The 27500-nt window shown below is 37.7% G+C and overlaps 1 protein-coding gene across 3 annotated transcripts in view; it reads right to left on the reverse strand.

Moving 5' to 3' along the window:
* LOC123506846 (SUMO-activating enzyme subunit 2-like) overlaps positions 1 to 27500 on the reverse strand; it is a 254108-nt gene that overhangs the window by 160274 nt on the left and 66334 nt on the right. For all 3 annotated transcript variants that reach the window (XM_045259200.1, XM_045259199.1, XM_045259201.1), the window contains exon 6: positions 2814 to 2928. In XM_045259200.1, coding sequence (XP_045115135.1) covers positions 2814 to 2928 — 115 coding nt within the window. The remainder of the gene's footprint in view (positions 1 to 2813; positions 2929 to 27500) is intronic.

Below are 27500 nucleotides of genomic sequence, written 5' to 3' on the forward strand. Positions count from 1 at the left end.
CTTATCCTTGTCTGCCCACTGAGCACAAGATGAGTAAGGGCTGAAATTCCTACTGTCCCTTAGCCTCAGGAAGGACATCATCTGATAGAATACATGGCGATTGAAAGGTAAGGTTTTCAGGAACGAATATGTACTGTTTAACGAGGACTTACTGTGTATATATGTATATGTATGTGTATATATATATATATATATATATATATATATATATATATGTGTGTGTGTGTGTGTGTATATATATATATATATATATATATATATATATATATATATATATATATATATATATATATATATATATATATATATATATATATATATATATATATATATATATATATATATATATATATATATATATATATATATATATATATATATATATATATATATATATATATATATATATATATATATATATACAGTCAGCCCAAAGTGATGGCGCGAAACATCCCACGCTATAATTTTCGGCGGGAATTAAACCACCCCCTAGCAACAAGGATAAAATCCGCCGATTTTGTTGGCGCATAAATAGTGGGCTCATACACATGACCTCGAGCAGCTGATTAAGTGTAACTGTCTCAGTGTGAGGAATTACTTCATACAGGCTGAGTGTCTATGTTGCACCACGTGTTTTTTCTTACAAAGTTTGCATTGCTAACCTATCTTGTGCGTAGCAATGGGGCCAAGGAAGGAGCTGACAAAAGATCAAATTGCAGCTATAAGTACCCTGAGCCAAGTAGGAAAAGGAAATAAAGAAATTGCTGCTATCACGGGTGTTACACTCCGTAGTGTGCAGCGTTGGACGAAAAAATGCAGGGACACAGGAGGGAGTGTCCCGCTGCCTTCTGAGAAGAAGAGGACTGGGAGGCCTCGTGTCACATCTACGAGGACCCTGAAGATACTGAAGCGTCAAGTGGACAATAAACCACGCATCAGTGCCAAAGAACTCAAGGAAAAGAACCCTAGGCTCCTTCAGGAAGTCTCAGTGCGAACAATTCAGAAACGCCTGTGATTTACCTAAAATTCCGGTATCATGCACCATGAAAGAAACCCATTTTAACATCAGTACAAAAGAAGAAAAGGCAATTGTTTTGCCATAAACATTTAGCATGGGATCCAGAGAAGTGGAAAACAGTTCTCTGGTCTGATGAGGCAACTTTTACAGTGACTGGCAACCGAGAGGGAAAGTTAGGCTACGTCCTGGCTCAGATCCTTACCTCCCTAAGTACACTGAGGGAACTGTAAAACACCCAGCAAATGTTATGGTATAGGGAGCATTTGGGTATCATGGCACTGGGACATTGGTAGTGTTACCAAAAAATGTCACTATTAACAAAGATCGCTATCTTGAGCTTCTTGCTGAACACCTTGAAGACTGTTTCACTAAATGCAACAGTGAAATATTTAAGCAAGACGGTGCACCAGCTCACACCGCTAAATTGATCAAAAATTGGTTTGACTGGGTCAACATTGAATACATCAAAGATTGGTCAGGTAATAGCCCTGATTTAAACCCGATAAAGAACATCTGGAGTTTGATAGCGCCACGTGGCGTGACACCTCCACAGTGGACAAACTTGTCAACCACATCCAGGAGATTTGTGAAAACCTGGAGCCTTCATTCCTACAAAACCTGGCTTTATCTGTTCCAAAACATTTACAGAGTTGCCTGAAGAGGCATGGTAACCCAACCATGTACTAGAGGAAAGATAAATACCATGAAAATAACTTTCTTTCTATTTTTCTTTTGTTGCGAAGTGAAAAAACATGCTGCACCATCACTTTCGGCGCTGACTGTATGTATATATATATATATATATATATATATATATATATATATATATATATATATATATATATATATACACTTATCAAGATTTTATTAATCTGAGATTATAACATCATTCCAATTACCAAGAAAATTAATTTTATTATAAAAGTGTTGAATAGAAGCCATAAATCTTAATTTGACTAAAAATTGACGCTAGAGGAAAATGGTGCATTTCGTCTGACTCAAGACAACAGAAAGAGTTGATGGAACAAATAAAAACGACAGAAAATGTCGAAGATGTCAGAAAAAAAGTATTAGTGTGACGCCGCCTTAAGTGGTGGTGGGACGTACGTACACTGCTGCCATGCTGGAGTGACAAAGAACACTACAAACTCTCCGAATAGCACCACAACTACTCGTGTTTTAGGCGAGAGGCAAGTTGTAGGTTAGTGTGACGCGGGAGGGCATGAGTGTAAGTGCTAAGTGCTGCTGCCTAGCGGGATCGAGAGATCATTCGTGCGGTAGGTTTGAATACGCTTGGGAGCAGCTCCAAATAGTTGCGGATTCCGGAGAACGGCGATCCAGATACGCAGGCGATTACTGTAGTACGTTAAACAGGATATTCGTTAGACGAACGTTCGATAAGTGGAGTATTACTGTACCTCAGAATGTCTAACTTCATAAAAGCTGTTTTTAGAGAGATGCTAAGTTTCCAGTTTAAATTTTGTAAAGCTCCCAGCTTAAATTCTAAGTTAAAGAACAACATTCAGTGTAGAAGAAAGGGTTAGTTGACTGTCATTAAAAAAGAGGCGAAAGTTGTCTGGAATGATGGTTGTCCTGAGTTGATAGATGGAGGAATTGAGTTATGAGGCATTGAATACAACTAAATTTTCTCTGTAAGAGCTTCTCTCAAAGACAAAAGTTTAACTGAGTTCCAAAGAACAGTAGCCAATTGCCTCACAAAAATAGTAGGTAAATATATTAGGACAATTATATGAAACTAGCACTGGTGTACATGTAAATAATCTTGCAAGCTTACCCATAGTTCCTGCCCCTTCCCAAGTTAAAGGGGTTGGTCGTCGTCTGTTTTCCCATAGTTTTTCCATTGAGAGCAGGTAAAGGATGTCTTCTGAGAACAACTTGGAGAACAATTTCTGTTGAAAAATAAACCAAAAAATCAATTAGATACTAAGTAATCAATATTTGTATATTTCTAAGATAAATGAGTTAAATATTTTGAAAAGCTTGGCAGAACTCATTTTGGATCATTTTCTTTTTAAATAAAGTTATGGTCACACTTGCTATTGTTAACAATAGACTGACTTTTGTTTTCCATAGTTTGACAGCAACACCACTTGCCAAGTCCATTAATGGAATCAGCTAATCTTAAAAGAGACAAGGCACTATGAAGTAAGCACTTTTCGGATTTGCTCCATCCACAGTTATTCATATCACTTTTTTTTTTTTTTTTTTTTTTTTACTATACCCTCATAAGACCAATGAAGATGATGTGACAGGTTTTGAGCCCTGTGAACACATTCTTTTAGTTTTCATACATACAAGAACTGAATGGTATCTTTCTCTCAAATCAAAAATTTATATTTGGGAGTTTTTTTAACTGTTGTCAATCTTTTAAAAATCCTATCTTCATTTTACTTCCAAATGCAAGGATTTCTCAATTTATGAGAGGGATACATTACTGAAGAGCTCCCATTATGTGAAAATCATAAAGTAAACATGATTACTGAATGAAACTGTACACTGCTGGAGGTTCTACTGTATATGAGTGTGAGTGTGTGTGTGTGTGTGTGTGTGTGTGTGTGTGTGTGTGTGTGTGTGTGTGAAACTAAATTTTTTAAAATCTCTCAGACATCGTCCCTTCCTTAGTTTCTTACTATGCAATCTTGTGCTTCTAAAGTCATATTCTTCTCTCAGGATCAGTTTCTCATTATCCACTTCATCCATTCCGTTAATCAATTTATAAACTTGTATCAGATCCCATCTCTCTCTTCTCTGCTCCAAGGTTGGTAGATCCATTGCCTTTAGTCTCTCCTCATATGCCATCCCTTTAAATTCTGGAACCATTCTTGTAGCCATTTTTGTAGTCTCTAATTTTCTTATGTGTTTCTTTTATGGGAGTCCACACAACTCCTGCATATTCCAATCTAGGTCTTATTTTAGTACTTATCAATTTCTTCATCATTTCCTTGTCCATATAGTGAAATGCTACTCCAATATTCCTTAGCAAATTATACGCCTCTGAAAATTCTATCAATATGGCTAACCGGTTGATTATTTTCTTCCATTGTCACTCCCAAGTCCTTTTCCTTTTTACTTTTTCTAGTTCTACTCCATCTCCCATCTTATAGATTCCCACTGGTCGTCTTTCACTTTTTCCCATTTCCATGACATGGCTTTTGTCCACATTGAATTCCATCTCCCATTTTTGCTCCATTTCCAGATCTTGTTTAAGTCTTCCTGTAGTATTTCACAATCCTCTTTTGTTTAATGACTCTGCACAGTTTCGCATCGTCCGCAAACAGATTTATGTAGCTGTTCACTCCTCTGGCATGTCATTTATATATACGAGAAAAGTATTGGTGCCAATACTGACCCCTGTGGCACTCCGCTGTCTACTGTTCTCCACTTGGACTTCATATCTTTAACTATCGTCCTTATTTCTCTCCCATTAAGTAATTCTTCATCCATCTCAATGTGCTTCCTTTTAAGCCACCCTTCTCCTCTAACTTCCATAGTAATCTTTCATGTGGCACTTTATCAAAAGCCTTTTTAGATCTAAATAAATACAGTCAACCCATCCTCTCTCTCTTGTACTTTATCAACTATTCTAGAGTAGAAACTCAATAAATTTGTCACACATGACCGACCTTTTCTAAAACCAAATTGGCTATTTGATAATATTTTGTTGTCTTCAAGAAACTCGATCCATTGCTTCTTTATTACTTTTTCACACATCTTGCATATTACACTAGTTAGTGATACCGGTCTGTAATTTAAAGGTTCTTCCTTCCTTCCGCTCTTATATATGGGAACCACCTCAGCTCTTTTCCACTCCACTGGCACTGTTCCATTTTCTATTGAGCATTTTATGATGTTGTATATTGGACTTGCTAGTTCTTCCCTACATTCTTTCAGTATTCTGCCTGAGACTTCATCCGGTCCCATTGCCTTTTCCTCATCCAATTCCGTCATCAACTTTTTATTTCAAGCTTGGTTACTTTAATCTCTTTCATATAGACAGTCTCTATTACCCTGTGGTCTTTCAAATTTGGATTCCTTAGTAAAGACCTCATGAAATTTACTATTTAACAGTTCTGCCATACTTTTGGGTCTTCCACCATTCCGTTTTCTCCTTTTAACCTTTCTATTGTTTCTTTTTGTCTTATTTTTCCATTTATGAATCTGTAGAACAATTTTGGTTGTTCCTTACATTTTTCGACAATGTCCTTTTCATAGTTCTTTTCTTCTTCCTTTCTCACCTTAGCATATTCATTTCTTGCTGTTTTGAAGTTTTCCTTATTTTCTGGATTTCTGTTTCTTCTCCACCTTTTCCATGCTCCATCTCGTTTCTCCTTTGCCCTAGCACATCTTGCATTAAACCAATCTTTCTTTCCTTCTTCTTTAGGTCTATATTTCGGAACATATTCCTGACCCCAGTTTTGTATATTTCCAAAAATAAGTTATATTTCTCTTGAACCGTTAATGAGTTTTCCATCTCCTCCCAGTTTACGTTTTAAAATAGTTCTTGAGATTCTCAATATCAGCCTTTCTGTAATTTAATCGGTCTCCTTTGTATGATTCATCTCTATCTTCCTTTCCTTCTTCTATATCCATCTCTAATATTACATGGTCACTCTTTCCCAATGGGCACTTGTATCTTATATCATCGTTAATTGGTATATCCCTTGTAAAACTAGGTCTAATCTTGCCGCTCATCGTTTCCTCTGAATCTTGTGTTTTCCTTTACTCTTTGGACCATCAAATTATCTATCATTAGGTTCAGGAATCTATCTCCCAGGCATCTTCCCCATACCACTTTCATAATTTTCCCAGTCTACCTCCTTACAGTTGAAATCTCCTATCAATATCACTTTTCTCCTTTCCTTAATGATTCTTGTAAGACTCCTTATTGTGTCATCTATCATGTCTCTATATTCTTGGTTAGTCCATGAGTTTGTTTTGGTGGCACATATGTTCCAATGATTGTTAACTCCTTTTGTTAATATGCATCTTAACATACAGTATTTCTGATTTTCCTTCCCAAACTCCACTTGATTTACCACTATCTCCTTCCTTAACATCATCATGACTCCTCCTCCTCCTTACCCACTCTGTCTCTCCTCCATATATTATACCTTTTATCTATGTCTATTTTTATTGCCTCATTTAACTTTGTTTCCACCAGGCATACAATATCTGGTTCTTCTTTCTTTATGTAATCTCTTAATTCTAATTTACTAGATAAAATCCCATCTATGTTTGTATACATCATTTTTAATCTCTTGTTCTTATCATTTTAGTTAAACTTGCTCCATTCTTTTCTCTTCTTTCTCTTTATATACCATTTCCTTATCCTGTCTCCTATAATTGTGTGTGTGTGTGTATTTACCTAATTGTATTTACCTAATTGTAACATACGGAAAAGAGCTATGCTCGTGTTGTCCCGCTCCATATCTATTAATGTCCAGCTTTTTCTTAAAATCATGAATATTCCTTGCTGACCACTTCCACGCCTAAACTATTCCATGCTTCCACCCTTCTATGAGGGAAGCTATATTTTTCACATCTCCTATAAGTGGCCATTTTAGTTTTTTCCCATGCCCTCTCGACATTCTTCCATTCCACATACACAGATCTTCCCTATCCATTTTTTCCATGCCAATCATCACTCTGTATATTGCTATCAGGTCTCCCTTTCTTCTGTTTTCCAGGGTTGGAAGTTGCATTCTTTTCAGTCTGTCTTCATAAGTCAAATCTCTTAAGTCAGGCACCATTTTGTTGCAGCCCTCTGTACTTTCTCTAGTTTCCTTATGTGTTTCTTTAAGTTCGAGCCCACTGTATTGTTGCATATTCAAGCCTCGGTCTTATCATTGCAGTAATTATTTTCTTCATCATTTCTTCATCTAAATATACGAACGCCACTCTTATGTTCCTCAATAAGTTCAATACTTCTCCAATTATTTTGTTTATATGTCTCTCTGGCGATAGGTCATTGGTAATTGTCACCCCAAGGTCTTTTTCTTCATGACTGGTTTTATGTCTTCATTTCCTATCTTGTACATACTCCTGATTCTTCTTTCACTCTTGCCAAACTCTATTTTCTTGCATTTTGTCGTGTTGAACTCCATTTGCCATGTACAGCTCCATTTCCATATTCTGTCCAAGTCTTCCTGGAGTAGTTCGCAATCTTTGTCACATCTCACTTTTCTTAACAATTTTGCATCGCCTGCAAATAGGCTCACATAACTGGACACCCCATCCACCATGTCATTTATGTAGACTGCGAACATTACTGGTGCCAACACTGATCCCTGTGGAACTCCACTCTCCACCAATCCCCATTCTGATGGTCTGTCCTTAATTATTGTTCTCATTTCTCTTCCTACCAAAAGTCTTCCATCCATTTTAGTAAACTGCCATGCACTCCTCCTACCATTTCAAGTTTCCAGATCAGTCTCTGGTGTGGTACCTTATCAAAGGCCTTTTTAAATCCAGATATATTCCATCAGCCCAACCATCTCTTTCCTGTATTACATCTATCACCCTCGAATAGTAACATATCAGGTTTGTCGTGCATGAACGCCTTTTCTAAAACCAAATTGACACTCACAAAGTATGTCATTTTTCTCCAAGAAGTCTGTCCATCTATTCTTCACCACCCTCTCACACATCTTAGCTACCACACTTGTAAGTGACACTGGTCTATAGTTCAATGGGTCTCTTGTTACCTGATTTATAGATTGGGACAATGTTAGCTCTTTTCCAGTCTTGGGGCACTACACCTTCCCTTAATGAGGCATCAATTACTTCACAAACTTTTTCTGCCAATTGCTCCCTGCATTCTCTTAAAATCCATCCTGATACCCCATCAGGTCCCACAGCTTTTCTCACTTCTAAACTCCCCATCATGTTCTTGATCTCCTCCACAGTTACTTGAAACTCCTTCATAATCCCTTTCTGTTCCATTACCAGTGGTTTGTCAAAAGCAGTCTCCTTTGTGAATACCTTCCGAAAGCATCCATTCATAGCCTCTGCCATTTCCTGGGATCTTCACTGCATACTCCATTTACTTCTAAACTTTCAATACTTTCTATTTTTGATGTTGTTGTTCACATGTCTGTAAAAAGCCTTGGTTGGTCTTTACATTTATCAATTATATCCTTTTCTTGTTTCTTTCTTTCTTCTCTTCTAATCAACACATATTCATTTCTTGCTCTTTTGTAACTTTCCCACTGCTTAATCCGTCTTTTCCTTCTCCACCTCTTCCATGCATCCTCTTTTCTTGTTCTAGCCTTTTCACATCTATCGTTAAACCAGTCCTGCTTTCCAACTTCTATGTTGTCTTATTGGTACAAATTTTTCTCACCTTCTTTGTATATTTTTATAAATTCCTTCCACTTTTCATTTGCTCCTTAGCACTCTTGAATTTCATCCAATTTGTCTCTTGAAAGAATTTCTTTAGGTTTCCAAAATCTGTCTTGGCATAATTCCATCTTCCCACTTTATATTCTTCATTTCTTCTAGATTTCTCTTCATCTATCACCTTGAACTCCAAAACTGCATGATCACTCTTTGCTAAAGGGCACTCCACCCTCATCTCCTCAATGACCATTGGCTCTGTACTAAAGACCAAGTCCAGTCTTGACGATGCTCCTCTCCTCCAAACCTAGTATCTTCTTTGACCCACTGAGTTAACACATTTTCCATTGCCAGTGTCAATAGTGTATTTCCCATGTTGTCTCTGATCCTTCCATTGACCAGTCCTCCCAACACACCTCTTTACAATTAAAATCTCCCATCATTATAGTTCGTTCACAGCCACCCAACATTTCTTCCAGACATGTTCCTGTATCACTTATCATTTCTTCATATTCCTGTACTGACCATGCATTTGTCTTAGGTGGTACGTACACCACTATGTAGTGCCTCTTTTTCCTTCATTAGTTTCTGCTCTGATCTTTAGCACTTCTGCCTTTCCCATACCTTTTTTCACTTGATCCACCTTTATATCTTTTTTAACCAGCAACATCACTCCTCCTCCCATCTTACCTACTCTATTTCTTTTCCAAACATTATATTTCCTTCTCCAACCATCATCAGGTCTTCTCCTCTCTCAGTTTTGTTTCAGTAAGACCCACAATATCTGGGTTCTTGTCCTCAAGTAATCGTTGAGTTCTAAAATCCCCGATATCACTCCATTTATGTTGGAATACATTACATTTCGCTCATATGTAAGTTTCTTTAGTCCTTTCTTGCTGTACTTTTCTGGGTTATGAACCACTTCCTCAGTCTCATATCCAAGATTCTCCAGAAAACTCTTTCTTCTCCTCTTCTGTCCTCTCTTCATTTTTTTCAAAGCCTCCTTTCTCAACTCATTTAACATTTCTCTTCCTTTTCACCGAGATCTCTTCTCAACCAAATCTTCCTTGTTGTTTCCTGCTGGGCTAGCCTCCATGACTTCTCCACCAATTCATCTACATCCTTTTGTGACTTAAGTTTGATTCTTATTGGCCTCATACCTTCTCTTGTGAACTTTCCAATTCTATGGAAGTCCTCTATTTCTTGTACTAGGTCTTTTCCTCCTCCTGCACCACATTAATGATATTATTTATCACCTTTTTATGTTTTTCTCTCTCCATTTTACTCGGTGTCTTATCCTCCTCCACACCAAATATCACCACACATCTCTTTTGTCTACAGTTTCCTCACCAATGTCTCATTTGACTTAATAACCTTCACCACTTTCTCAGCTATCTTCTCTTCTATGATCTGTTGATCTATAATTTCAGCAAGGCCCAAAGTTTTCTCCCAGACTCTTTGATTTCCTTTTCCAGACTTGCAACTTTGTAATTTACCTCCTTTCTTTCCACTTCCTGACTTTTTTTCCATTCAGCCTGCTTCTCCATCACTTTTCCTAGAGATTCTCCACATTTTCGCAATTCACTTTAATTAGCTTAACTTCCTCTTTCAGTGCTGCATTTTCCTTCTTCATATCGGCACAGTCTCTTTTTACATTGTCATAACTCGTTTCCAGGCCCTCATACTTTTCAAACAGTTTTTCAATTTTACCTTCTAACTCCAGAATTTTCTTCACATAAGCGCTCTTCTCCATTATTCCTTGAAACCCTGTGAAGTCTGATTCATCTTTCGAGTTCACGGCCGCCATGTTGCGCAGATGTAAACAAACCAGCTGATGGCTCAAACGCAGGCTACAGTTTATATTTACCTTCACTGGACATTATTTTGCTAATCAACAGTTAACATGACTATATGGAGACGGGACAAACATTACCAGCTCCTTTCCCACCTTGGTTACTCTTAGGTAACTGTAGAATTATAGATGATTGCTCTGAGCTCAGCGACCACCTCCGCCATCGACGATGTCCCGTGTGTGTGTGTGTGTGTGTGTGTGTGTGTGTGTGTGTGTGTGTGTGTGTGCAGATTTATGTAGCTGTTCACTCCTTCTGGCATGTCATTTATATAAATGAGAAAAAGTATTGGTGCCAATACTGACCCTGTGGCACTCCGCTTCTACTGCTCTCCACTTGACTTCATATCTTTAACTACCGTCCTTATTTCTCTCCCCTCAAATAATTTTCCATCCATCTCAATGTGCTTCCTTTTAAACACCCTTCTCTCTAACTTCCACAGTAATCTTTCATGTGGCACTTTATCAAATGCCTTTTTAAATCCAAATAAATACAGTCAACCCATCCTCTCTCTCTTGTACTATCAACTATTCTAGAGTAGAAACTCAATAAATTTGTTACACACACCGACCTTTTCTAAAACCAAATTGGCTATTTGATAGTAATTTGTTGTCTTCAAGAAACTCGATCCATTGTTTCTTTATTACTCTTTCACACATCTTAAACATTACATTAGTTAGTGATACTGGTCTGTAATTTAGAGGTTCTTCCTTCCTCCCACTCTTATATATGGGAACCACATCAGCTCTTTTCCATTCCACTGGTACTGTTCCATTTTCTATTGAGCATTTTATTATGTATATAGGACTTGCTAGTTCTTCCCTACATTCTTTCATTATTCTGCCTGAGACTTCATCCGGTCCCATTGCCTTTTCTTCATCCAATTCCTTCATTAATTCTTTTATTTCAAGCTTGGTCACTTTAATCTCTCCCATATAGATGGTCTATTATCCTGTGGTCTTTCAAATTTGGATTCCTTAGTAAAGACCTCCTGGAACTTATTATTTAACAATCTTTCTTTCCTTCTTCCTTAGGTCTATATTTCAGGACATATTCCCCTAGTCCTGTTTTGTACATTTCCAAAAATAAATTATATTTCTCTTACACTCCCTCAGAGTTTTCTAGTGTGTGTGTGTGTGTGTGTATGTATTTACCTATTTGTGTATTACAGGGCCCGAGCAAAGCTCTCTGTGTCCTGTCTCCTTGTCCATTCCTGTCATATCTCTCTTTCATCTAATTCACACACACCGCATCAACGACATGACTGCTCAGTTTATTCCAGTTATCAATGCTACGATGCGGGAAACTGTATTTTCTCACGTCATTTAGACAGATGTCCTTTATTAGCTTTTTTCCATGTCCTCGGAGATAATTACATGTGGTCACCTTTATCAACTCTCTATCCAGTATGTCAATCTTGTTCACCAATTTATACATAGTTATCATGTCTCCTCTTGTTCTTCTCTCTTCTAATGTGGTCAGCTGCAGCTTCCTCAGTCTTTCCTCATAGTCTAACTGCCAGCCTTTGTACACTTTCTACCTTCTTAACATTTTTTTCATATGCGGTGACCAGACACATGCTGCATATTCTAGCTGGGGTCTTATCAAGGTACATAATATCTTCTTCATCATTCCTTCATCTAGGTCAGTGATTCCCAACTGGGTTCCATGGAATTTCCGCCGACCATCACCAGGGGTTCCACGAGAAACCGTAAAATAATTATGTGCTATTACAATATGACAGTGATCTTAATTCATAATTCATAACTCCTACACAACAACACGTAACAAACACTCCAGACACCAACATTTCTTCTTCTCATCTTATTCTGTCCAATACATCTATTATATATGTATTCATATCTTCATTCCTACTTTTTTATCATCCCACTCAACTATCCATACATCATCTCCCAGCCCAAGCCTCACACCTCTTCCTTCATCAGTTTTCCAACCATAAATTTTTTAATCTCACCAGTTAATATTCTTGATCTGATTTGATCTCATCTTTTATATTTCTCTAAAACATATCTCAGGAAAGTCCTCCACAGCCATCATTTATGCTGTTTTCTTTTTCAATGACATTTCTCCATTCTTTACATCTACTAGAAGAAAATTCCACTTCTTGTGTATTGTTTTACTCCTCACAGTTTCCCAGCATTTTTTAACTTCTTCACAGCCACTTGTAAACATTTATTTTTCTCTTTTCCACAGCAAAACTTTTTGTCCATCAGTGTCCCACTTTTATTTATGACTAGCTATTCCATGTATCACCTTCCAAAAGTCTAATCCTCTTTGTATTTAGAACATGCTTTGCTGAATTATCAATTCCTGTTCTGATAATCTTATTAGTCTTTCCTGTCCCTATTTCTTATTTTGTCATCTCATCATCTTTCTCTCCAATTCATCAACTGATATCTTCTCTTTTCATTTGTATGATTTGTATGTAGTATTTTTTCTGTAAAGAACTCCAGAAATCACACATTTTCAACATCTTGTCTTCTTTCCTGAATCTTATAATTTTCATGCCTCTTAATCTCACTATTCCCCTCATGATTTTCAGTCAACTTTTATCAGCTAAGCTCTTGTCTTCTCACTGTTTTTTCCATTCTTCTTTTCAAATTTGGGAATGATTTCAACTTCTTGTTCTGTTTCAATTTTCACTCCCTGAACTCTCATTTTTTTTTTCTCTACCACATTTCTCACACACACTCTCTTCATAAATTTTTCTTATTTACTCACATCTGCTTTTCTTCATTATTTCTTTCTGTATTCTTATCTCAAACTCACATTTCATATTTCATTTTATCAGCTTTTAAATATCTTGAACACCAGCTCATCCATCATTCTCTTCCACAGACAAATCTTCATTTGTCTCTCTGTTTTAGCACCTTCAAAAATCAAATGTTTCCATCCTACTTATTCCTCACTGTTATGTATGTCATCCATTAATTCATCATTTTCATCAGAAAGCTTCATGTATTTCTCCTTGTCATCAGTATGTATGTCTTCTTCATGTTCTCACCATACAGTCACTTGTCTTAAAGAAGAAGAACTGAGTTACTTGTCACTTGTGTTTTGTTGTCTCTTGATTTTTTTTCACACATCCCTGTCATCTCAGTAAAACACTGAATGTTTTCTCCAGTTTTCAACTTCTTCCTCTTCAAACAAGCATTCTCATCCTGACCATCATTAAAGACATCTTCTTCTGTCATCATTCCTGTCATTCCTTCAAAGTAATTCCCATGTCTAGGTAGTGGAATGCAAGGATCTAGGTAGTGGAATGTGCAATATTTTGAAGCATGTTGTATGTTTTCCAAAAATCTTGTTAATGTGTTTCTCCGGTGACAAAGTGTTTTGCACGGTTACTCCTAAGTCTTTCTCCTCATTGGTCTCTTTAATTTTCTCATCACCCAGTCTGTAATCCCAGTTTGGTCTGTATCTACTTCTTCCCATTTTCATAACATGGGTCTTGTCTATATTAAATTCCATCTGCCACTCTTTACTCCACTCATATATTTTATCAAGATCTTCCTGTAACTTGTTACAATCTTCCACATTCTTTACTCTCCTCATAATTTTAGTATCGTCCGCAAACATGTTCATATAACTGTCAATTCCTACTGGCATATCATTAACATAAATCAAAACATGATGGGACCAGAACTGACCCTTGTGGAACTCCACTGGTTACCTTCTTCCACTCGGACTTCTTTCCTCTCACCACTGTTCTCATTTCTCTTCCCATTAAGTAATTTTCCATCCATTTTGCTAGTTTATCATTTACTCCTCCAATCATCTTTAGTTTCCACATCAGTCTATTGTGTGGTACTTTATCAAAGGCCTTTCTCAAGTCCAGGTAGATAGCATCCACCCATCCCTCTCTATGTTGTAGTATGTCAGTCACTCTTGAATAAAAACATAATAAATTGGATACACGATCTTCCTTTTCTGAAACCAAACTGCCTTTCACTCAGAATGTTTTCACTTTCTAGATACTCACTCCACTTAGCTTTAATTACTTCTTCACATACCTTGCACAATATACTAGTCAACGATACTGGTCTATAATTTAGCGGTTCCATTCTACTACCATTCTTATATATAGGCACAATGTCAGCTCTTTTCCACTCTTTCGGGACTAATCCTGTTCGTATGGAGGTTTCCACAATATCAAATATGGGTTCAACAATTGATCCTTACATTCTTTTAGCAACCTCCCAGATATGCCATCAGGCCCCATTGATTTATTAATATCCAGATTGCTTATAATTTTCCTTACATCTTCCTTAGTAACCATGATGTCCTGCATTTGCTTTATTTCCGTAGGCCTTCCTCCCATAAAATGCTCCTCCTTTGTAAACACTTTGCAAAAGTTGTCGTTCAAAATTTCAGCTATATCTCCAGCATCTTCATATACTTCTTCCCGTTTTTACCTTTTCTATTGCCTCCTTTTATTTAGTTTTCCATTTATGAATTTGTAAAACATTTTGGGTCACTATCACAGTTTTCCACCACCCTCTGTTCATATTCCTTCTGTGCTGTTCTCCTTACTTCAACATATCTATTCCTTGCTGTTTTGTAGACTTCTTGATAATACATCACTGTTTTTCTTAAGTTTCTTCCATGCCTTTTCTTTGTTCTTTTTGCTTCTTCACAATTTCTATTAAACCACTGTTTATTATTTAAAGTCCTCTTTCTGTGATATGGCACAAACTTTTCACAGCAGAGTTATACAAATCCATAAATTTATCGTATTTCAATTGCATATCCCTTTCCTGGTATACCACGGACCAGTCAATTTCATTAAAGAACTCCCTTATATGGTTATAATTTGCCCTAGTATAATTTAATTTTTCCTCCTGCGTTCCACAATCTTATTCGTGCTTAATTCTGTATCCAGCTCAAAGCTTAGGACATCATGATCGCTTTTCCCCAAGGGACATTCATGTTCAATTTCCTCTTTAGAGATTCCCCTGGTAAATACCAAATCCAACCTTGCTGCAACATCTTGTCCCCTGCACCTTGTTGGTGATCTCACCCACTGTGTCATCAAGTTATTTGTTGCTACCTTTAACAATTCTTCTGCCCACTCACCACCATTCACCACTGTAGTCTTCCCACACTATTTCTTTGCAATTAAAGTCTCCAACTATCATCACTCTATCCTTTCTGATGAGTTCTTGCTTCATTCTGTCTAGAGTATTTCTCATCACCATTTGGTACTGTTCATATTCCCAAACACTGGTTCTGGGTGGTATGTATACTGTTATAATATTAATGTCCCTCTTGCCATCTGTTATAAGCATACTTATCACTTCCTCATTTCTCTTACTATAGTTCACCTCCTTCACTATCAGATCTTCCTTAGTAAGAACCATTATACCACCACCACCTTTATTTTTCTATCATTTCTCCATACTTTGTAGTGTTTTACAACAAACCAGTCTAGCTTTATTTCCACTACACACATTATGTCCGGTTCGTTATTTCTTAGGTAATCCATACATTCTAGCCTCTTAGACAGAAATCCATCTATGTTCGTGTAAGTCACTTTTATTCCATTCCTAGTCTTGTTCTTCCATGTAATGCCTATTCTGTCTGTTTTATCCACCACTTCTTTAGCCTCCCATTTCTCATCTTCCAAAAAAACTTGATCTTTTCCTCCTCTGTTGTTTCGTCATTCCTCTCTTCACTTCAGTTACAAGCTCCTTCATTTCATTCTCTCATCTTGTGACATATTTCTTCTTATGTAAATTGTTTTGGTTTCCTCAGTCCTTAAGTTTCCAAGCCTTTCTCAAAAAGGCCTCTGCTGCCACCTGAGACTTTAATTTCAATTTTAATTATCTATTCTTGCCTTCCTCAAAAGCTCCCAATCTCACACTTTCTTCTACCTCAGCATATAGGTCCTCTTCTTCCACAGAGATCTTGTTCAGTAAAGACTTAATCTTGTCATTTTCCTTATCCCTCCTGTCATGCCAGTTCCAGTTCCTGTTAGTTTCCTCCCGCAATCCTATTATGATCACACATTTTTTCTTTTCAGCGATATCTCTCACCACATACATTTCCTTTTCCTATCCATTTCATCCTCATTTCGCTTTCCTAAATTCTTACTATCCCGAGTTTCCTGTATCTCCTTCACTTTTTTGACAAGTATCTCTTTTACTCCCCTCACGATGCTCCCCAAGACTCCTCAGTTCTGACTGAGCTCCATTCCACCAGCTTATCTCTTCCACCATCATCTTGATAGTTCTTATATCAAGCTAATTAATCTTCAAAATAAAGGAGGCACTCAGCATATCTCAAAACCTCTTCAGCAAAAGGAAGCACCAGAGAGGCACTCTGTTAAACATGAAGGAAAAAAGCGAAGTGTTATCTTGATCTAATGTGACCTGTTCCTCTTGCTCAATATTAGTGAGTCTACTTTAAGTGAAAACGTGAGGAAATCGCTTCCTGAAAGACGCCGAGGGAACTCTGTAATTGTTGCTCACATCACGCATCCACAAGCCAGTTGATGGTAACAACAGAACACTATTTGAAGAAATATTTGTTGACTGATCAAATGTGTGCATATCTTCTGGTAAGGCAAGAGAAATATATGCTGCAGTGGCACGTAAGTTAAACATTGACAATCCTCCACCTTTCTCTTCTAGTAATGGCTGGTTCTCAAGGTTCATGAAAAGACACTCGTTCAAGAAAGCACGATGTCTGGGTGAAACAGCAGACGCATCTACAGAAGAGGTGGAAAGTTTCTTTGTCTTGAAACAGATGACTGAGGATCATTCTCCTCCCAAATATTCAACCCATGAAACTTTTCACTAGAAGAGTTCTTATTATTTCTTTTCTCTTTTTGTTCTTTTCAATAAAGTGTGTATCCCAGTTTTTTTCGTCTTAACAAGAGCATTCTTTACTGAAACTGAATACACCCACCAATTTATCGATATTTTGAAATAAGGGAGTAAAGTGGGAGGAAAAATCTTTCATCCCTCCAGAATTAATCTTTTTACATTATTTTCAATACCCCCAAGTTTCGATCCTCATTTCTTATCTTAATCAAGCGCTAAACTCAGGGTACTGAACTCATTTTCCTTTAGTGCCTTTACCATTTCCCTTGTGTGTGTGTGTGTGTGTGTATTTACCTAATTGTATTTACCTAATTGTAACATACGGAAAAGAGCTATGCTCGTGTTGTCCCGTCTCCATATCTATTAATGTCCAGCTTTTTCTTAAAATCATGAATATTCCTTGCGTGACCACTTCCACGTCTAAACTATTCCATGCTTCCACCCTTCTATGAGGGAAGCTATATTTTTCACATCTCTCCTATAAGTGGCCATTTTAGTTTTTCCCATGCCCTCTCGACATTCTTTCATTCCACATACACAGATCTTCCCTATCCATTTTTCCATGCCAATCATCACTCTGTATATTGCTATCAGGTCTCCCTTTCTCTTCTGTTTTCCAGGGTCGGAAGTTGCATTCTTTTCAGTCTGTCTTCATAAGTCAAATCTCTTAAGTCAGGCACCATTTTGTTGCAGCCCTCTGTACTTTCTCTAGTTTCCTTATGTGTTTCTTTAAGTTCGAGCCCACTGTATTGTTGCATATTCAAGCCTCGGTCTTATCATTGCAGTAATTATTTTCTTCATCATTTCTTCATCTAAATATACGAACGCCACTCTTATGTTCCTCAATAAGTTCAATACTTCTCCAATTATTTTGTTTATATGTCTCTCTGGCGATAGGTCATTGGTAATTGTCACCCCAAGGTCTTTTTCTTCATGACTGGTTTTATGTCTTCATTTCCTATCTTGTACATACTCCTGATTCTTCTTTCACTCTTGCCAAACTCTATTTTCTTGCATTTTGTCGTGTTGAACTCCATTTGCCATGTACAGCTCCATTTCCATATTCTGTCCAAGTCTTCCTGGAGTAGTTCGCAATCTTTGTCACATCTCACTTTTCTTAACAATTTTGCATCGTCTGCAAATAGGCTCACATAACTGGACACCCCATCCACCATGTCATTTATGTAGACCGCGAACATTACTGGTGCCAACACTGATCCCTGTGGAACTCCACTCTCCACCAATCCCCATTCTGATGGTCTGTCCTTAATTATTGTTCTCATTTCTCTTCCTACCAAAAGTCTTCCATCCATTTTAGTAAACTGCCATGCACTCCTCCTACCATTTCAAGTTTCCAGATCAGTCTCCGTGTGGTACCTTATCAAAGGCCTTTTTAAATCCAGATATATTCCATCAGCCCAACCATCTCTTTCCTGTATTACATCTATCACCCTCGAATAGTAACATATCAGGTTTGTCGTGCATGAACGCCTTTTCTAAAACCAAATTGACACTCACAAAGTATGTCATTTTCTCCAAGAAGTCTGTCCATCTATTCTTCACCACCCTCTCACACATCTTAGCTACCACACTTGTAAGTGACACTGGTCTATAGTTCAATGGGTCTCTCTTGTTACCTGATTTATAGATTGGGACAATGTTAGCTCTTTTCCAGTCTTGGGGCACTACACCTTCCCTTAATGAGGCATCAATTACTTCACAAACTTTTTCTGCCAATTGCTCCTGCATTCTCTTAAAATCCATCCTGATACCCCATCAGGTCCCACAGCTTTTCTCACTTCTAAACTCCCCATCATGTTCTTGATCTCCTCCACAGTTACTTGAAACTCCTTCATAATCCCTTTCTGTTCCATTACCAGTGGTTTGTCAAAAGCAGTCTCCTTTGTGAATACCTTCCAAAAGCATCCATTCATAGCCTCTGCCATTTCCTGGGATCTTCACTGCATACTCCATTTACTTCTAAACTTTCAATACTTTCTCTATTTTTGATGTTGTTGTTCACATGTCTGTAAAAAGCCTTGGTTGGTCTTTACATTTATCAATTATATCCTTTTCTTGTTTCTTTCTTTCTTCTCTTCTAATCAACACATATTCATTTCTTGCTCTTTTGTAACTTTCCCACTGCTTAATCCGTCTTTTCCTTCTCCACCTCTTCCATGCATCCTCTTTTCTTGTTCTAGCCTTTTCACATCTATCGTTAAACCAGTCCTGCTTTCCAACTTCTCTATGTTGTCTTATTGGTACAAATTTTTCTCACCTTCTTTGTATATTTTATAAATTCCTTCCACTTTTCATTTGCTCCTTAGCACTCTTGAATTTCATCCAATTTGTCTCTTGAAAGAATTTCTTTAGGTTTCCAAAATCTGTCTTGGCATAATTCCATCTTCCCACTTTATATTCTTCATTTCTTCTAGATTTCTCTTCATCTATCACCTTGAACTCCAAAACTGCATGATCACTCTTTGCTAAAGGGCACTCCACCCTCATCTCCTCAATGACCATTGGCTCTGTACTAAAGACCAAGTCCAGTCTTGACGATGCTCCCTCTCCTCCAAACCTAGTATCTTCTTTGACCCACTGAGTTAACACATTTTCCATTGCCAGTGTCAATAGTGTATTTCCCATGTTGTCTCTGATCCTTCCATTGACCAGTCCTCCCAACACACCTCTTTACAATTAAAATCTCCCATCATTATAGTTCGTTCACAGCCACCCAACATTTCTTCCAGACATGTTCCTGTATCACTTATCATTTCTTCATATTCCTGTACTGACCATGCATTTGTCTTAGGTGGTACGTACACCACTATGTAGTGCCTCTTTTTCCTTCATTAGTTTCTGCTCTGATCTTTAGCACTTCTGCCTTTCCCATACCTTCTTTCACTTGATCCACCTTTATATCTTTTTAACCAGCAACATCACTCCTCCTCCCATCTTACCTACTCTATTTCTTTTCCAAACATTATATTTCCTTCTCCAACCATCATCAGGTCTTCTCCTCTCTCAGTTTTGTTTCAGTAAGACCCACAATATCTGGGTTCTTGTCCTCAAGTAATCGTTGAGTTCTAAAATCCCGATATCACTCCATTTATGTTGGAATACATTACATTCGCTCATCGTAAGTTTCTTTAGTCCTTTCTTGCTGTACTTTTCTGGGTTATGAACCACTTCCTCAGTCTCATATCCAAGATTCTCCAGAAAACTCTTTCTTCTCCTCTTCTGTCCTCTCTTCATTTTTTTCAAAGCCTCCTTTCTCAACTCATTTAACATTTCTCTTTCCTTTTCACCGAGATCTCTTCTCAACCAAATCTTCCTTGTTGTTTCCTGCTGGGCTAGCCTCCATGACTTCTCCACCAATTCATCTACATCCTTTTGTGACTTAAGTTTGATTCTTATTGGCCTCATACCTTCTCTTGTGAACTTTCCAATTCTATGGAAGTCCTCTATTTCTTGTACTAGGTCTTTTCCTCCTCCTGCACCACATTAATGATATTATTTATCACCTTTTTATGTTTTTCTCTCTCCATTTTACTCGGTGTCTTATCCTCCTCCACACCAAATATCACCACACATCTCTTTTGTCTACAGTTTCCCTCACCAATGTCTCATTTGACTTAATAACCTTCACCACTTTCTCAGCAATCTTCTCTTCTATGATCTGTTGATCTATAATTTCAGCAAGGCCCAAAGTTTTCTCCCAGACTCTTTGATTTCCTTTTCCAGACTTGCAACTTTGTAATTTACCTCCTTTCTTTCCACTTCCTGACTTTTTTCCATTCAGCCTGCTTCTCCATCACTTTTCCTAGAGATTCTCCACATTTTTCAATTCACTTTAATTAGGTTAACTTCCTCTTTCAGTGCTTCATTTTCCTTCTTCATATCGGCACAGTCTTTCTTTACATTGTCATAACTCGTTTCCAGGCCCCATACTTTTCAAACAGTTTTCAATTTTACCTTCCAACTCCAGAATTTTCTTCACATAAGCGCTCTTCTCCATTATTCCTTGAAATCCTGTGAAGTCTGATTCATCTTTCGAGTTCACGGCCGCCATGTTGCTCAGATGTAAACAAACCAGCTGATGGCTCAAATGCAGGCTACAGTTTATATTTACCTTCCCTGGACATTATTTTGCTAATCAACAGTTAACATGACTATATGGTGTGTGTGTGTGTGTGTGTGTGTGTGTGTGTGTGTGTGTGTGTGTGTGTGTGTGTGTGTGTGTGTATTTACCTAGTTGTATTTACCTAGTTGTAGTTTTACAGGGCCTGGGCTTTATGCTCGTGTGGTCCCGTCTCCATATCTACACTTATCCAATTTTTCTTTAAAACTATGTACACTCTTTGCTGATACCACTTCCTCACTCAAACTGTTCCAAGTCTCAACACATCTTTGCGGGAAACTAAATTTTTTAACATCTCTCAGACATCGTCCCTTCCTTAGTTTCTTACTAGGCGATCTTGTGCTTCTAAAGTCATTCTTCTCTCAGGATAAGTTTCTCATTATCCACTTCATCAATTCCGTTATCAATTTATAAACTTGTATCAGATCCCCTCTCTCTCTTCTCTGCTCCAAGGTTGGTAGATCCATTGCCTTTAGTCTCTCCTCATATGCCATCCCTTTAAATTCTATAACCATTCTTGTAGCCATTTTTTGTAGTCTCTCTAATTTTCTTATGTGTTTCTTTTTATGGGGAGTCCACACAACTCCTGCATATTCCAATCTAGGTCTTATTTTAGTACTTATCAATTTCTTCATCATTTCCTTGTCCATATAGTGAAATGCTACTCCAATATTCCTTAGCAAATTATACGCTCTCTGAAAATTCTATCAATATGGCTAACTTGATTATTTTCTTCCATTGTCACTCCCAAGTCCTTTTCTTTTTTACTTTTTCTAGTTCTACTCCATCTCCCATCTTATAGATTCCCACTGGTCGTCTTTCACTTTTTCCCATTTCCATGACATGGCTTTTGTCCACATTGAATTCCATCTCCCATTTTTTGCTCCATTTCCAGATCTTGTTTAAGTCTTCCTGTAGTATTTCACAATCCTCTTTTGTTTAATGACTCTGCACAGTTTCGCATCGTCCGCAAACAGATTTATGTAGCTGTTCACTCCTCTGGCATGTCATTTATATATACGAGAAAAAGTATTGATGCCAATACTGACCCCTGTGGCACTCCGCTGTCTACTGTTCTCCACTTGACTTCATATCTTTAACTATCGTCCTTATTTCTCTCCCCCTTAAGTAATTCTTCATCCATCTCAATGTGCTTCCTTTTAAGCCACCCTTCTCCTCTAACTTCCATAGTAATCTTTCATGTGGCACTTTATCAAAAGCCTTTTTTAGATCTAAATAAATACAGTCAACCCATCCTCTCTCTCTTGTACTTTATCAACTATTCTAGAGTAGAAACTCAATAAATTTGTCACATATGACCGACCTTTTCTAAAACCAAATTGGCTATTTGATAATATTTTGTTGTCTTCAAGAAACTCAATCCATTGCTTCTTTATTACTTTTTCACATCTTGCATATTACACTAGTTAGTGATACCGGCCTGTAATTTAAAGGTTCTTCCTTCCTTCCGCTCTTATATATGGGAACCACCTCAGCTCTTTTCCACTCCACTGGCACTGTTCCATTTTCTATTGAGCATTTTATGATGTTGTATATTGGACTTGCTAGTTCTTCCCTACATTCTTTCAGTATTCTGCCTGAGACTTCATCCGGTCCCATTGCCTTTTCCTCATCCAATTCCTTCATCAACTTTTTTATTTCAAGCTTGGTTACTTTAATCTCTTTCATATAGACAGTCTCTCTATTACCCTGTGTGTGTGTGTGTGTATTTAACTATTTGTATTTACCTATTTGTGTATTACAGGGCCCGAGCTAAGCTCTCTGTGTCCTGTCTCCTTGTCCATTCCTGTCCATATCTCTCTTTCATCTGATTGAAACACACCGATTCAACAACATGACTGCTCAGTTTATTCCACTTATCAATGCTACGATGCGGGAAACTGTATTTTCTCACGTCATTTAGACAGATGTCCTTTATTAGCTTTTTTCCATGTCCTCGGAGATAATTACTTGTGGTCACCTTTATCAACTCTCTATCCACTATGTCAATCTTGTTCACCAATTTATACATAGTTATCATGTCTCCTCTTGTTCTTCTCTCTTCTAATGTGGTCAGCCCCAGCTTCCTCAGTCTTTCCTCATAGTCTAACTCACTGAGTCCTGGTACCATTCTTGTTGCCAGCCTTTGTACCCTTTCTACCTTCTTCACATTTTTCTTCATATGCGGTGACCAGACACATGCTGCATATTCTAACTGGGGTCTTATTAAGGTACATAATATCTTCTTCATCATTCCTTCATCTAGGTAGTGGAATGCAAGGCCAATATTTTGAAGCATGTTGTATGTTTTCCAAAAAATCTTGTTAATGTGTTTCTCCGGTGACAAAGTGTTTTGCACAGTTACTCCTAAGTCTTTCTCCTCATTGGTCTCTTTAATTTTCTCATCACCCAGCCTGTAATCCCTGTTTGGTCTGTATCTACTTCTTCCCATTTTCATAACATGGGTCTTGTCTATATTAAATTCCATCTGCCACTCTTTACTCCACTCATATATTTTATCAAGATCTTCCTGTAACTTGTTACAATCTTCCACATTCTTTACTCTCCTCATAATTTTAGTATCGTCCAAACATGTTCATATAACTGTCAATTCCTACTGGCATATCATTAACATAAATCAAAAACATGATGGGACCCAGCACTGACCCTTGTGGAACTCCACTGGTTACCTTCTTCCACTCGGACTTCTTCCTCTCACCACTGTTCTCATTTCTCTTCCCATTAAGTAATTTTCCATCCATTTTGCTAGTTTATCATTTACTCCTCCAATCATCTTTAGTTTCCACATCAGTCTATTGTGTGGTACTTTATCAAAGGCCTTTCTCAAGTCCAGGTAGATAGCATCCACCCATCCCTCTCTATGTTGTAGTATGTCAGTCACTCTTGAATAAAAACATAATAAATTGGATACACGATCTTCCTTTTCTGAAACCAAACTGCCTTTCACTCAGAATGTTTTCACTTTCTAGATACTCACTCCACTTAGCTTTAATTACTTCTTCACATACCTTGCACAATATACTAGTCAACGATACTGGTCTATAATTTAGCGGTTCCATTCTACTACCATTCTTATATATAGGCACAATGTCAGCTCTTTTCCACTCTTTCGGGATTAATCCTGTTCGTATGGAGGTTTCCACAATATCAAATACAGGGTTCAACAATTGATCCCTACATTCATTTAGCAACCTCCCAGATATGCCATCAGGCCCCATTGATTTATTAATATCCAGATTGCTTATAATTTTCCTTACATCTTCCTTAGTAACCATGATGTCCTGAATTTGCTTTATTTCCATAGGCCTTCCTCCCATAAAATGCTCCTCCTTTGTAAACACTTTCCAAAGTTGTCGTTCAAAAGTTCAGTTATATCTCCAGCATCTTCATATACTTCTTCCCGTTTTTACCTTTTCTATTGCCTCCCTTTTATTTAGTTTTCCATTTATGAATTTGTAAAACATTTTGGGTCACTATCACAGTTTTCCACCACCCTCTGTTCATATTCCTTCTGTGCTGTTCTCCTTACTTCAACATATCTATTCCTTGCTGTTTTGTAGACTTCCTTGATAATACATCACTGTTTTTCTTAAGTTTCTTCCATGCCTTTTCTTTGTTCTTTTTGCTTCTTCACAATTTCTATTAAACCACTGTTTATTATTTAAAGTCCTCTTTCTGTAATATGGCACAAACTTTTCACAGCAGAGTTATACAAATCCATAAATTTATCGTATTTCAATTGCATATCCCTTTCCTGGTATACCACGGACCAGTCAATTTCATTAAAGAACTCCCTTATATGGTTATAATTTGCCCTAGTATAATTTAATTTTCCTCCTGCATTCCACAATCTTATTCATGCTTAATTCTGTATCCAGCTCAAAGCTTAGGACATCATGATCGCTTTTTCCCAAGGGACTTTCATGTTCAATTTCCTCTTTTAGAGATTCCCTGGTAAATACCAAATCCAACCTTGCTGCAACATCTTGTCCCCTGCACATTGTTGGTGATCTCACCCACTGTGTCATCAAGTTATTTGTTGCTACCTTTAACAATTCTTCTGCCCACTCACCACCCTTCACCACTTCGTAGTCTTCCCAAACTATTTCCTTGCAATTAAAGTCTCCAACTATCATCACTCTATCCTTTCTGTTGAGTTCTTGCTTCATTCTGTCTAGAGTATTTCTCATCACCATTTGGTACTGTTCATATTCTCAAGCACTGGTTCTGGGTGGTATGTACACTGTTATAATATCAATGTCCCTCTTGCCATCTGTTATAAGCATACGTATCACTTCCTCATTTCTCTTACTATAGTTCACCTCCTTCATTATCAGATCTTCCTTAGTTAGAACCATTATACCACCACCTCCTTTATTTTTCTATCATTTCTCCATACTTTGTAGTGTTTTACAACAAACCAGTCTAGCTTTATTTCGGCCTTAGCTTTGTTTCCACTACACACATTATATCCGGTTCGTTATTTCTTAGGTAATCCATACATTCTAGCCTCTTAGACAGAAATCCATCTATGTTCGTGTAAGTCACTTTTATTCCATTCCTAGTCTCATTCTTCCATGTAATGCCTATTCCGTCTGTTTTATCCACCACTTCTTTAGCCTCCCATTTCTCATCCTCCAAAAAAACTTGGTCTTTTCCTCCTCTGTTCTTTCGTCATTCCTCTCTTTCACTTCAGATACAAGCTCCTTTATTTTCATTCTCTCATCTTGTGACATATTTCTTCTTATGTAAATTGTTTTGGTTTCCTCAGAGTCCTTAAGTTTCCAAGCCCTCCTCAACAAGGCCTCCGCTGCCACCTGAGACTTTAATTTCAATTTTAATGGTCTATTCTTGCCTTCCTCAAAAGCTCCCAATCTCACACTTTCTTCTACCTCAGCATATAGGTCCTCTTCTTCCACAGAGATCTTGTTCAGTAAAGACTTAATCTTGTCATTTTCCTTATCAATCCTGTCCTGCTAGTTCCTGTTAGTTTCCTCCCGGAATCCTATTATGATCACACATTTTTTCTTTTCAGCAATATCTCTCACCACATACTCATTTCCTTTTAGTGCCTTTACCATTTCCCTTTGCGTAATCCCTTTATTTTCCTCCTCCTGCTTTTTTACTATCTCCCTAAACGACCTTTGTACCTCCTGATGTTCATGGTTCACTTCTTTCATCCTGGTGTCAATTAGATTAAGACATTCCTCTTTCTTCAAGTCCCCTTCGGATATTTTTATCTCCATTTCCATGAGTTTAGCCTTCATCTCTTCACATTCTTTCCTTAGTTGTTGGTTTTCTTTCTCCATCTCTACTTTTTCCTTCAATAGCTCTTTATTCGCTAGTGTTAACAAATAGATCTCTTTTTTGAACGAATCATTCTCGGCTAGAACTCTATCCAGTTTTTCTTCTATTGACAAAATGTTTAGGAACTTACTTTCCAGTGCCTGGATTCTTGCATCCATATCAAGTTTCTCCAGTCCTTTTGGCGTAGTAATAAAACCTTCAAAGTCTCTAGTTTGCCTGGACGCCATTTTGGTTATTGTCAGCTGATTACGGCCAGAATGATCACCGTCCACACTCCCCTCTCAGGGATCACTCTCCATATCACTCACTTTCAACACTAAGAGACAGTAGGACATTAACGGACACTAACTTAGAGTTACCCAGGTCGTAATACCATAGGTATTTTCTTTCTTCCCGGCTGCAGCCTGAAACAAGCCGTCCTCTCTCAGCGACGGCGACAGCGTGTGTGTGTGTGTGTGTGTGTGTGTGTGTGTATTTACCTATTTGTATTTACCTATTTGTGTATTACAGGGCCCGAGTTAAGCTCTCTGTGTCCTGTCTCCTTGTCCATTCCTGTCATCTCTCTTTCATCTGATTGACACACACCGCGTCAACGACTTGACTGCTCAGTTTATTCCACTTATCAATGCTACGATGCGGGAAACTGTATTTTCTCACGTCATTTAGACAGATGTCCTATATTAGCTTTTTTCCATGTCCTCGGAGATGATTACTTGTGGTCACCTTTATCAACAATCTCTGTCCAGTATGTCAATCTTGTTCACCAATTTATACATAGTTATCATGTCTCCTCTTGTTCTTCTCTCTTCTAATGTGGTCAGCCCCAGGTTCACTCAGTCTTTCCTCATAGTCTAACTCCCTAAGTCCTGGTACCATCCTTGTTGCCAGCCTTTGTACCCTTTCTACCTTCTTCAAATTTTTCTTCATAAGCTGTGACTAGACACAAGCTGCATATTCTAACT

This window comes from Portunus trituberculatus, chromosome 21, assembly GCF_017591435.1.
Source record: "Portunus trituberculatus isolate SZX2019 chromosome 21, ASM1759143v1, whole genome shotgun sequence".
NCBI lineage: Eukaryota > Metazoa > Arthropoda > Malacostraca > Decapoda > Portunidae > Portunus > Portunus trituberculatus.